General features: G+C 41.1%; 1 protein-coding gene across 2 annotated transcripts in view; it reads right to left on the bottom strand.

Moving 5' to 3' along the window:
- The window catches only part of SLC12A2 (solute carrier family 12 member 2), a 113203-nt gene that overhangs the window by 26638 nt on the left and 73547 nt on the right, over positions 1-13018 (bottom strand). For both annotated transcript variants that reach the window (XM_038402580.2, XM_038402581.2), the window contains exons 11-14: positions 11280-11387; positions 8882-9005; positions 6447-6548; positions 2363-2518 (exon numbers count right to left, since the gene is read on the bottom strand). In XM_038402580.2, the coding sequence (XP_038258508.1) occupies positions 2363-2518; positions 6447-6548; positions 8882-9005; positions 11280-11387 (490 nt within the window). The remainder of the gene's footprint in view (positions 1-2362; positions 2519-6446; positions 6549-8881; positions 9006-11279; positions 11388-13018) is intronic.

The raw sequence follows: 13018 nt of genomic DNA, 5'->3' as shown, positions 1-13018 counted from the left end.
TGATGAAAAAACCTGGGTTAAGAAACTATCCTTTAGACTATCACTGTTTAAGAGAAATTGAGTGCCTAGAGTGTAACGAGTTCACTAAAATTAAATAGCTATAGAAGTCTGGTCTTTCATGTTCTCATGCAAGAAGTCCAATTTTTAAACTAAAATAACTACCAAGTAGAATTTCAATTCTCACAAGCAGAGTGTGGACAAGTATGGATTTTAAGGCCTTCTACATTGAGAGAATTTCAATTACAGGAAATTTTCTCAAGTTTAAATTATAGGCAGGGCAAGTCATCCCACCCCATAAGGTTGCCTGACACTCCTCATTATAAGTAGCATCCTACCAAATTCATGGCCATGAAAAACACATCATGGACTGTGAAATCTGGTCTCATCCGTGAAATCTGGTCTTGTGTGTACTTTTACCCTATTCTATACAGATTTCATTGGGGAGACCAGTGTTTCTCACCCTGGGGTCCTGACCCAAAAGGGACTCTTGGGGGAGGTCACAAGGTTATTGTGGGGGTGGGGGAGGTCACGGTATTGACACCCTAACTTCTGTGCTGCCGTCAGAGTTGGGTGGCTGGAGAGTGGCAGCTGCTGACCAGGTGCCCAGCTCTGAAGGCAGCGTCCTGCCAGCAGCAGCACAGACGTAAGGGTGGCAATGCTATACCATGCCATTCTTACTTCGGCATTGCTGCTGGTGGAGGCTGCCTTCAGAGCTGGGCTACTAGCCAGCAGCTGTTTCTTGGCCACCCAACTCTGAAGGCAGGTCTGTGGCCAGCAGCAGCACAGAAGTTAGGGTGACAATACCGCAACCCCCCTACAATAACCTTGCAAACCCCCCTCCCTCCCCACAACCCCTTTTTGGGTCAGGACCCCTACAGTTAGAACTCCGTGAAATTTCAGGTTTAAGTATCTGAAATCATGAAATTAATGATTTTTAATATCTTATGACTTTGAAATTGACCAAAATGGACCATGAATTTGGTAGGGCCCTAAATATAAGATCCTCTTTTCAGTTGCTTATAACTTTGCCAAATTTTAACCATTTGGGCTGAAATTTTTCATGCCAGAAGTTTGTCTCAGGCCATTTTTTTTTTTTTTTTTTGGAAAATTATAGTCAAAATGGTTTAGCTTCAGAGAATGAGACTACAAAAAAATGTGTTTTCCACATGTTAAAAAATTCTGCCTGTATTTTATATGAAAAGCTCTTGTGCCCAAATGCTTTGGAGCAGGGACTTGGAATTTGGCAGGTGGCTGTGTGTGTGTGTAGTCCTCATGCAAATCTGCTCAAATTTGACCACATTATAAGCCTTTGAGGAAAAAATTACAGTTTACACATGCTCAGTAAAAATTGTTTAGATTTTAGCAGCTAAAAATCTCGAAGATCACATTCTCCCCGAGGATGCTCAAGCCTTTAAATTAGTGTCTGTGAAGCACTCAGATACTCTAGCGATAAGCACAACAGAAAAGGTAATAAGGAAATACGTTTCCATTACCTCTCTGCAGAAACAAGTCTACCTGATACCTTGGGCCAAATATCACTTATAACTAAGGCTGCGCATCTGTCACGGAGGTCACACAAGTCACGGATTCCGAGGCTCTCCGTGACTTCTGCAGCAGCTGGTGCTGGCTTGGGGCTGTCTGGCCAGAGTGTGGAGGGGGCTCAGTGCTGGGGGTTGGGGTAAGGGCAGCACTTACCTGGGGGACGGACTCCCCGGCTCCCACTAGCATGTCCCTGTGTCTCCTAGCCCGAGGGCTCTGCGCGCTGCCCACTCCCACAGGCACTGCCCACAAAGCTCCCATTGGCTGCGGTTCCCGGCCAATGGGAGCTGCGGAGCCAGTGCTTGTGGTGGGAGCAGCATGCAGAGCCCCCCCAGCCACCCTTCCCCCTAGAAGCTACAGGGACACTCTGAACTGGGTAGGGAGCCTGCGAGCTCCACCCTGTGCCTGCGGGGGTCCTGTCCTGTCTCAGAGCGGCCCCTCGGCCCACGTTTTAGTTCGGGGCATATAGTAAGAGTCATGGACAGGTCATGGGTAGTAAACAAATATTCACGGCCTGTCCATGACTTTTACTAAAAATACTCAGGCTAAATTTTAGCCATTACGCATAACTCCTCCAAAATGCACACACTACTTCCTCTCAATTTATCTTTTACAGATCGAGTACATTACCTTTTGAATCTATATAGTTAATGTATGTGAGATGCTTTTCTCTTATTTTGAGAATAAAGTTTCTTCTGTAACTAACCATGCAAATACAAATGTAAATTTAAAATACAAAAAACACAATATTTAACAAAATTAAGTAATCAGAGTTTCTCAAATTTGCCCAGATTTTTTTTTAAATTGAAAATCACATACCTACCTGGTTTCTTGTAAGTGACATAAATATAGAGTCCAAGGACTATGACATATGTTAGCAATGCTGCCCACCAATTAATGACGAACATCACTATGCAGCAGAGAATCGCTCCAACAAGAGAAACCCACATATTGTAGTACTTAAAAGCAGGACGCCAACCTAATCAAAGCACAAATAGGAAAAGTTAAAGAATTTCAGAGAGAAAGCGTGAGCATAAAAATATATTAAAAATTCTGGCACACATTTATCCTTAAAGCTCATCCACCAACTTCTTGCAATATTTCAAAGAAAGCTTCATCTAGGTTATTAAGGACAGGAGCAGAAATGATTATATGGCAGGAAGTATAGGTCACTTTTTAAAAGGTGGAGTTTGACATTATTTCTGTGCTAGATATTCCTAGCAGTCTGGTGAGTAGGAGTATTTGATACAGAAGTCCGTACGTTACTCAAGTTTGATTTTTGCTTTGCAGTATACCTTTAGAAGATGGTACAGCATGAATCACAATGCAAATGACTGCATACCATGTTAGTGAAAAGAAAAGGAGTACTTGTGGCACCTAGACTAGAGACTAACATTTATTAGAGCATAAGCTTTCGTGAGCTACAGCTCACTTCATCGGATGCATTTGGTGGAAAAAACAGAGAGAGATTTATACACACACAGAGAACATGAAACAATGGGTTTATCATACACACTGTAAGGAGAGTGATCACTTAAGATAAGCCATCACCAGCAGCAGGGGGGGGAAAGGAAAAACCTTTCATGGTGACAAGCAAGGTAGGCTAATTCCAGCAGTTAACAAGAATATCAGAGGAACAGTGGGGGGGGGGTGGGAGGGAGAAATACCATGGGGAAATAGTTTTACTTTGTGTAATGACTCATCCATTCCCAGTCTCTATTCAAGCCTAAATTAATTGTATCCAGTTTGCAAATTAATTCCAATTCAGTAGTCTCTCCTTGGACTCTGGTTTTGAAGCTTTTTTGTTGAAGTATAGCCACTCTTAGGTCTGTGATCGAGTGACCAGAGAGATTGAAGTGTTCTCCAACTGGTTTTTGAATGTTATAATTCTTGACGTCTGATTTGTGTCCATTCATTCTTTTACGTAGAGACTGTCCAGTTGGCCAATGTACATGGCAGAGGGGCATTGCTGGCACTGATGGCATATATCACATTGGTAGATGCGCAGGTGAACGAGCCTCTGATAGTGTGGCTGATGTGATTAGGCCCTATGATGGTATCCCCTGAATAGATATGTGGACAGAGTTGGCAACGGGCTTTGTTGCAAGGATAGGTTCCTGGGTTAGTGGTTCTGTTGTGTGGTTGCTGGTGATATTTGCTTCAGATTGGGGGGCTGTCGCAAGGACTGGTCTGTCTCCCAAGATCTGTGAGAGTGATGGCTCGTCCTTCAGGATAGGTTGTAGATCCTTGATGATGCGTTGGAGAGGTTTTAGTTGGGGGCTGAAGGTGATGGCTAGTGGCGTTCTGTTGTTTTCTTTGTTAGGCCTGTCCTGTAGTAGGTGACTTCTGGGTACTCTTCTGGCTCTGTCAGTCAATCTGTTTCTTCACTTCAGCAGGTGGGTATTGTTTAAGAATGCATGATAGAGATCTTGTAGGTGTTTGTCTCTGTCTGAGGGGTTGGAGCAAATGCGGTTATATCGTAGCGCTTGGCTGTAGACAATGGATCGAGTGGTATGATCTGGATGAAAGCTAGAGGCATGTAGGTAGGAATAGCGGTCAGCAGGTTTCCGATATAGGGTGGTGTTTATGTGACCATCGCTTATTAGCACCGTAGTGTCCAGGAAGTGGATCTCTTGTGTGGACTGGTCCAGGCTGAGGTTGATGGTGGGATGGAAATTATTGAAATCATGGTGGAATTCCTCAAGAGCTTCTTTTCCATGGGTCCAGATGATGAAGATGTCATCAATGTAGCGCAAGAGTGTTAGTGGAATATTAGTCTTTTAATATGGCTAATCTGCAAAGACTGCATCGTCATTTGTGATCTACACAAATGCTTTCAGAAGTGAATATACCCATACAGCTTGACGTACAGAAAATTCAAAATATGCCTGCTTATTTATATATATGTAATTTAGCAGGCTCAGTTGTAAATAGAAATAGGATTTACATATGTATGTGGGCTTTCAACATATTAATTTCATCACTTGTGTGTATAAGCAATAGAATAAAAAACATGCGCACAAGGTTGCGCAAACAAAAATCGAAGGCAACTTATTGAACCTTTATAAGTTTGGCCCCAAACAACAGAGTGAAGAGGACTTTTTAAAAAGGGCTCCAACCTAAACTCAGTAGGCTAAAAACTGAAATAGAAATTCCTATTTATGTTGAATGCAATTCTTTTATAGGTATAGCAATACTTTTGTTACAGATAAAATAAAAATTGAAGTGCAATAGCTTCGCTGCCTTATTTCTTGCGATTAGGGTCATCAATTTTTAAACCCTGGGGCAAAGGAAACAAATAAGAACACCATAAGGAATTCTTTTCCAGAGGGGCAAGTAGTCTCTACAAACAGGATTTTTTCATCAGTATTGCTTAACTAAAAACTGAACAATAAAATTCCCTTCCCATCAGCATCACCACATAATCCCAGTGACACCCAGTGTCAATGGGAGGGAATTAAAAAGGACAGCAAGTCCTGGCCCAATGTTTTGTTAGGAGAGACCATCACTCCTTCCTAGAAGGGCCTTCCAATCTCATTGAGGGCTTTAGTTTTCTTATGGCTTCCTTGTTCTGAGGCATAGCTCTTGACTCCATTCATCACCTGCTTAATGAGCCAGTGTTTCAGTCTCTCTCTCTCCCCTCCCCATAACAACCAGGAGTGACCCTTAAGGCAGTTCCCTTAGAGACCGAGTCCCAGTCTCTTTGCCTAGTGAAGTTTTACTCCTTTGTAGTTCAGGCTAGGATGAGGCATTAGCTGGGCACTCTCAGAGGTCAATGAGATATGATGAGTATTCAGAACATTAGAAAATTCAAGCCAGTTATTCAAGAACCTAAACATGAAAACAGGCCATGTCTATACACAGGGTTTAATTCACACTGTGTTTTACATAGTATGCACTGACTGCATACACAGAGTCAATTGTTTTCTGATTCAATATGTATCAGCGTGTACATGGCTGGGACTTTGTGCAATGATAGCAACAACAGAACTGCCAGAATGCTGAGGTGTACAACACCAGGAGCAAATGGACAGGTCTTGGCCTTGTGCCAGTATTTGAACTGGAAGGTGATATCTGTTCTACATGAGCAACAGAGAACACACAGATAGATAGGTCAGTTCTGGCATCATGCAAAGCAGCATGGGATAGCAGTGGGTAGCCTGCCAAGCTAATGAGAATGAGTGATGTGTGCACATGAACATAAATTCATTACATATCGAGTTAGTGGATTATAGAATACATATTAACTGACCAGTTAGTATGCTTTAAACCTTTGCATCATGTGGACATAGGTCATTCAAGTGTGTACTCAGTAGTGTGGACTAAATCCTCCATGTAAACAAGCCCTTATGCTCTTCCATGTAAACAAGTCACAAAGCACCCATTTTTTGAAAATCCTGGCTTTAGTCCTTAAGCCAGAGTTTTCAAAACAAATGGAGGAACAAAAATCAAAGTTTTAGTCACATTTTACATGCTGCACCCACACACGTGGCTTAGAATTAGTTGTTGGAAAGCGTATTAGGAGGAAAAGACATCTTACTCAGGTTTCCAAGCTGTGACAGCTACAACCACAAGCCTCCCATATGCATCCGACGAAGTAAGTATTCACCCACGAAAGCTTATGCTCCAATACGTCTGTTAGTCTATAAGGTGCCACAGGACTCTTTGCCGCTTTTACAGATCCAGACAAACACGGCTACCACTCTGATACAAGCCTCCCATAGTTACCAAAGAGGTTGCTTTAGTGTCAGCCTTAGGTAGGGGTTTGATTCGGCTAGTCTAGTAATTTTTCTAAGATGTTTTTTTATTAAATTCTTGAATTAGTAAATTAATAACTTCTATGCAGGAATACTTTGTTTCTAGAGTAGCTTTAAAATGTGTTAAACCCCCAAATATGAAATTCCTACCTGGAGATTTTGCAAGTGAGGCATGGAATACAGAGAAATTAATTAAGGCATATGAAGCCAAAAAGAAGTTGGAGATTATTGGAGCAATGACATTCAATTCAGCTGTAAAAACACAAAGAAAAACAAATAGTTATTAAGCTTGTTATCAAACTGCTTTAAAAATCCCAGGGCCAAAAGTTTGCAACAAGGGCCTTCTTCTCTCTAGTGGAAACAGTAGATTTGTTAACACATTTTATTTTATTCAGATCTATATAATGGTCTAATACCATAAACTGCTCTAAACAATTTCTTAGCAATCATTTCAACTACTACAGAGAAAAATCAAACACATAAAACTAAATCTGCTTCAGAAATAGGCCTATTCTGCCACCAAAAATCACCATCACCTTGTGTCTCCAGCCACACTCACTTTAAGGTCGTTTTTAAGGAGATTTGTAGAAAATCTGTTTTCTCAGTTCAAGAGTCCAAATATTAATATGTTCAATTATACCTGATAAAGTCCTAGACTAGTTAATCACTTACCTCTCTCTTCCTCAGACACAGTCAAAGAAATAGGTTTAGTCTCAGTTTTATTTTCTCACAGAATAATAAACTTTGAATTTAAAACGTTTCAAAGCTTTCAATGCGAGTTATAATTCTTTGTGATCAATTAATGTACAGCAGACATTTGTTTAAAATATTACCTATTTAATTTGCAGGCACTCAAGGAGTACCAAAGTTGTTTGAAGTCAGATACTGTTTGCTATCTGACTACACTGTTTGCTAATTCAGGTTATTTACATTTTTTTCCCAAGAATTACACAATTAGCCCATGAATATTAAAGTTTTCATTAGTCTGCAATATGTTGGAATGTGAGAGGAAGACAGATGGCAGTTTAATAGAGGTCTGTGGGAGCTATAACGGGTGAAATCATATACCTGTGGGCAAATGGAGAAGCATATTTGCCTGACTCCCACCTTAACAGAAGACTGAAGCAAGGCTATTACTGTTACTGCTGATGTGACCCTTTAGATAGATAGATAGACACAGAGAGAGAGAGAGAGAGAGAGAGAGTGTGTGTGTGTGGTGTGTGTGTGTGTCCCCTTCCTTCTGCAGCAGTTGAGGCTGTCCCAAGAGTAAAGAGGGTCTTGGCAGATTCAAGTAGAGGTTTGGAATTTGAGACGTACCATCTAGACTCTCTTTAACTAGTCTCAGTGCAACTGCAGACAGACAGAGAGGGGTGCAGCCTCTGCCCTCCTCTGCACAGAGAAGAAAACTCACTCCCCTCCCCCTTTTCCTTCCTAAATGGATTAGGAGGTGGGAAAGAGCAGGGCTCTCCTTTTCACCTGGATAGAAGCAGTAGTAGTAGCTATCACTAGTCATTTCCCACAACCACAAAAGGACAAATAAAATACAGCTGTTCAAGAACATGACACTTTAGTCTACTAGGACCCTCTTCATTCTAATGAAAACTTCAGACCACATGTGCAGCAGTGAAAACTTGGTCTTTCCTTCTCCAACAGCCCTCAAAAATGCAGAATAAGCAGATGGGGAAGACATAAGAGTAACAGCAACAGTTTTTAACATAAGCAGTTCCGGAAGGAGCTAGAGGATGATGTGGAAGATCTTCTATCTACCTGCAAGGAATGCATTATTACCTGGCTGGCCCCCATCTCTGGCAGCACCAGGAGAATCTTGCACTTCAGAGGTTTAGTGGAGAGCAAATTTTAAAGTCCTCTATTTGTGCAAGCTTGCCACTTACGCAAGCATAGATGTTTTATTGTCTGTCTGTATTAAAAATCTGTAAATAAATATAAAAGGCTTCCACTTCATACAACAGCTCTCTATAGTAAGCTAATGAATAAGACAATACAATAGGGTTGGGAAAGGATTAAAAAAAAACTGATTTGTTAAAAAAAGTCTGAATATTAACTGTTACCTTCCCCCACTAGTAGAGACTGAGGCCTTGTCTCCACTACCAGGGTAAGTTGACCTAAGTTACGCTACTGCAGTTACATGAACAATGCAACTGGCGTCGACACAGCTTAGGTCGACTTACCATGGTGTCTTCACTGCACTGCTCTCCCATCGACTTCCCTTACTCTTCTTGGGCAGCTGGAGTACTGGAGTCGATCGGAGAGCACTCTACTGTCGATTTAGTGGAAGACCCGCTAAAATCAACACCAGCTGCATCGATTGCAGCAGCATCGATCTCCCCAGTAGCGAAGACCAAGCCCCGAGATGAATCTGAAGTAACTTCTGAATATGTGGGAGAACAATCCTCAAACCCTATCCATTGAACAGGTTTCCAAACTCAAGCCAACACCAACAATTTTTAAAATAAAAATCTAATCTCCAAGACTCCATGGACCCTGTCATCTAAGCATAAGACCGTACAGCATTTTACAGCACAAAAAGAATTCAAAATTTTTTACTCCAATTTAAATTAACTAACCAATTAATATGAATCCAAGAGCAATGAAGAAAGTCAGAATATATCCTCGTAATGGTTCATTGTTCTTCCCATAGCCTTTAGCAAACATGAGAAGACCTGGATAGATATTGTCTTTGCATAAAGCCTAAGAAAGAAAATACAAAAGTTAGCAAGGTTTAATTAACCTCAGCTACATTATTCACGTTGCTCAAGTTGCATAACTTAGATCGATTCTCTCCCCCCCACACCGTAGACCAGGGCTTGGAGCAAGTGAAACCTTCCCATTCCTGAGTTTTCCCCTCTATTAATACGAGGATAATATTTTCTCTTCTTTGTAAATCACTGACAAGTGTCACGTGACTCCAGTAAAAAAAAAAAAAAGTCATAAAATTAATCACTTTTTTAAAAAAAAATACTGAACGAGGAATTTCATCAAGATATGGAAAATATTCTTAAAGCTACTCTCACTCTCTCTCTCTGCTTTACTGTAGTGCTTTCTGTCAAACCTTTCTTATCCTCCTTTGATATCTGGCTTCCTGCTCCAGGGTTCTTGGGTTTGGGGTTTTTGTTTGTTTGTGTTTTTAAGTGTATGGTATCCTCTCATGATCCTCAAACATGAAGCATTCCTACAGTAACAAAACTGCAGTTATTCAACACACACAGAGCTGGGTGGGGCATTATTTTTAACTCTGAAAAAAACACAGAGCCCTTTATTACATACCTCAAAACCACAAGTGAGGGGGAAAAACGTGTACCAAAACAGGGCCTTTCAGCTCCAGCAACTAACCAAGTGTGAAGTCATTATAAAAGATATACAATACCCATTTCACAGTCTTGCTGAGTGTTGGTATAAAACGCTTCCCTGGGAAATAAGTTTTACAAACTCTACACTTTTACTCCGTTATCGTTACAATATCTTTAAGCATTCTGAATTGCAACCAACTGCAGTGCATTAGCTCCAAAAAGGAACCACCAGTGGATATGGAGGATAAAGCAGCATTAAAAAGTAATTTAGTGCTCACTAAAAGGAGTCAAACTATCAGCTTCTCTATCCACAGAAAAGGTACAGCAAAGAGCGGAATAAACCACTCCATATTGCCAAGCAACGTTCCCTTAGCTCTGACCTAGACGAACCACCCCTTAACCAATTCAATCCATGGCCTCAATGCAAGGACAGCCAACACTATCACCACCTAAAGCAGTAAACTGAATACAAAACTCTGCACTGTTAAATAAATTACGTCATCACTTACTGCTTAGTAAGCAACTCTGGGCTTAAGTCTTGGCAAGTAAAAGCTTTCCAATTTATCTTAAAATCTAAAACTTTAAGGGCCCTATACTCAGATGGAAGAGGCTGCGTATGATCAGCAGCACCACAAATCTGCATAAGAGCTCATTGTGGCAATATTTTTTCCTTAAATTCTAGATCAAACACATTAATCTTTGATTGCTTCCTAACAGTTTACCTGGCTTTTCAACAATAGGATATTTTAAGCAGACCTCGAATATACCACTGAGCTGTGGTAAGCAGGATTCTTTCCCAAGCAAGTGTTAACAGCTTCTGCAGAATTTAAACCTTCATTTTTTAGCCCATCTGTTGCTAAAAAAATTTCAGTTCACATTTTGAAGGTTTTGTGTAGTGCTTTCTTCCAGAGAGTCTGTGCAGACAGGTCCATTGCCTCTGCTGCTGCTCATAACTTAAGGCTACGATTATGTCACAGAACCAGTGACTTCCACTGACCTCCATGACATTTTCTGCCCTGGGACTGAAGCTCCCAGCTAGCCCTGCCCATGCAGCTGCCCAGCCGCTGGCAGGTGGACCCCTTGCAGCTGCCCAGTGGTTGCAACCACGGCCAGTGGCTGCGGGACCCTGCAGCTGTCAGTTGCCTGGGGTAAGGGCACCCTGCAGCAGTCCAGCCCCAGGGGTAGGTGGACCCTGGAGCTCACACGCACGGCATTAGTAGGGAACATGGGAGCCCCAGCAGCAGCGAGTGCTGAACCCACCTACCCCTTTTGTCAGGGATATTTTTAGTAAAAAAGTCAGGGACAGGTCACAAGCTGTTATTTTCCATGACCTGTCCCTGACTTTTACTAAAAATATCTGTGACAACTTAGCCTTACTTAGAACTTTGTCACACTACAACAGAGTGGAAAATGACCACACTGTTGTCAGTTTTAACTGCTGCTATTTAGAGTCCAGTGGGCAGTGAAACTATTAAGAATGAAGTCAAATTGAGTCTGTTGCTTTTTGGCAAGCTTTGACACCAGCAGTGGTGGGCACTGGAATGAGTCACTACTGAGGAATCTCAAGTGATATGAATCAAGACACTAATATACAAAAGCTCCCTGTTCCCAATATTCCAATTTAAAACTGATTCAAGTTCTTTTGTTATGAAACAAAGACATTATATATGCTTACCTGAAAAATCTTAGGTGCACTCACTAAAGATGCCAATGCGGAAGAAAGGGTGGCTGAAAAGATGCCAGCAGAAATCAGTGGTGCAAATCCTGATACCATGCTCATTACCTGAAAGCAGGATATGAGCATTTTAATTTATATTACATTACATGTACCAAACAGAATGGACTGAACAAACATCTCCCTCTAAATAAAAATTATTTTAATAAAAATAAACTAAAATTATGTAGACAAATGTTTAGTTGAATGCCTTCAGAACTGTTACAATTCACTCAACACTGTCTGCAGAATTTTGTCTCTTTTACTTCAAAAAGTCCTAGTCCTAAAAGTCCTAATGGCAAATACCATTTGCCATTCAAAGTATGGAGAATATTTCAGGACAGTACACGCTGGCTTTTTTATTCCAACTCAATTTTTTTTTTAAGTCATATGTATGATTTCTTAAAATAGACCGTTAGCTGCTCTGTTCAACCAAGTCTGAGCTCTGCAACTACAGAATCTGGTGGGCCAAATTTAATTGCATAAACTACCAATCTTAAGTGCATCAAAAAAATGTCTCATTAATGGTCTAAGGAAAGAATTCACTTTCCTATTAGTTACATCAATAAGAGCAATCATAAGTCAAAAGAGAATGCAATTTTAAGGGAAGTATTTTAGCTGTTTGACAAAATACAGCATTTTATAAGGTGTGGCTTCAGGCATAGAGATGTTGTCCGTTTGACAGAATTTTCTGATACCTAATATCCTGAGAAGAGAAAGTCGCATTGTTGAAGAGCTCTCCCTAAGATCAGTCTCAGATTTTAGACTGTGGAAACTACACCTGGAATGTGACCAGCATCCTGGAGACTGAACCTCTTAAAATTGATAAATAGGGAAACTTTCAGTTAGACTCTTCCTCATGGAAATTATCCCCACCCTTCTCAGGAAGGTCATCCCTGCTTACACAGCAGCTAGAAGCTAGGGGGAAGAACTCTTTAAAAAGGAAGAAGGTCTGTTTGTTCAGTCTTACAGACAGGTAATCCTTCCACAAACAGCCTTTTCCACGCAAGGCTAGAGGAACACACAATTAGCAGAAACAGAGAAGACACTTAAACAAACAAACAAACAAAAAAAACCACCAGAGCCCAGGTGCTCTATGGGAAAGAAATCAAGTTGTCATAGTAGCTAATAGAGAAGTGTTATGACTATCAGTAGCAAGCAGTTAGGCACACCAATCCCCACCTCCCCATCCCATATATGGAAGGCCAATAGAAAAAAAAAATGCCAAAAAATTACAGGGAAGTCTGACTTCCCTGGAGCAAAAGAATTAGAGCCTCACTTATATGGCCTGAGAGAGAAAGCCAAGCAGAACTCTAAGAAAAAGTCTTAGTCCTGTGGTACTTAAACTTGGATGGAGGAGAAAGTATAAATTCAGGCTTCCCCTTTCTCCTGAGAAATAAGAATAGAGAAGGAAAAACAAAAACTACTCCCTAAAGGTCTGATTTCCTAGGGCTCTGGAGTCTGTTATTTGGTGGAGAGGGGAAGGAAGAGAAAATGAGACAATCCCTAAATGTCAATGGATCTAATACTTAGTTTGCTGGAGGAAAGAACAGTGCTAACGTGGCCATGAGATCCACTCCCAGTTGCTGGTGTGCATTAGAGCTTCAGCAATCCAGTGTTTTAACTATATGCCACAAAAGGGAGCGATATGAGGTCCAGTCTGACAGAGGAGACAAAAATTATTTCCCTCCCAGGACCAG

This window comes from Dermochelys coriacea, chromosome 5 (genome assembly GCF_009764565.3).
Source record: "Dermochelys coriacea isolate rDerCor1 chromosome 5, rDerCor1.pri.v4, whole genome shotgun sequence".
NCBI lineage: Eukaryota > Metazoa > Chordata > Testudines > Dermochelyidae > Dermochelys > Dermochelys coriacea.
Note: the sequence above shows the minus strand (reverse complement) of the source record. Positions and strands in the feature narration are given on the sequence as shown.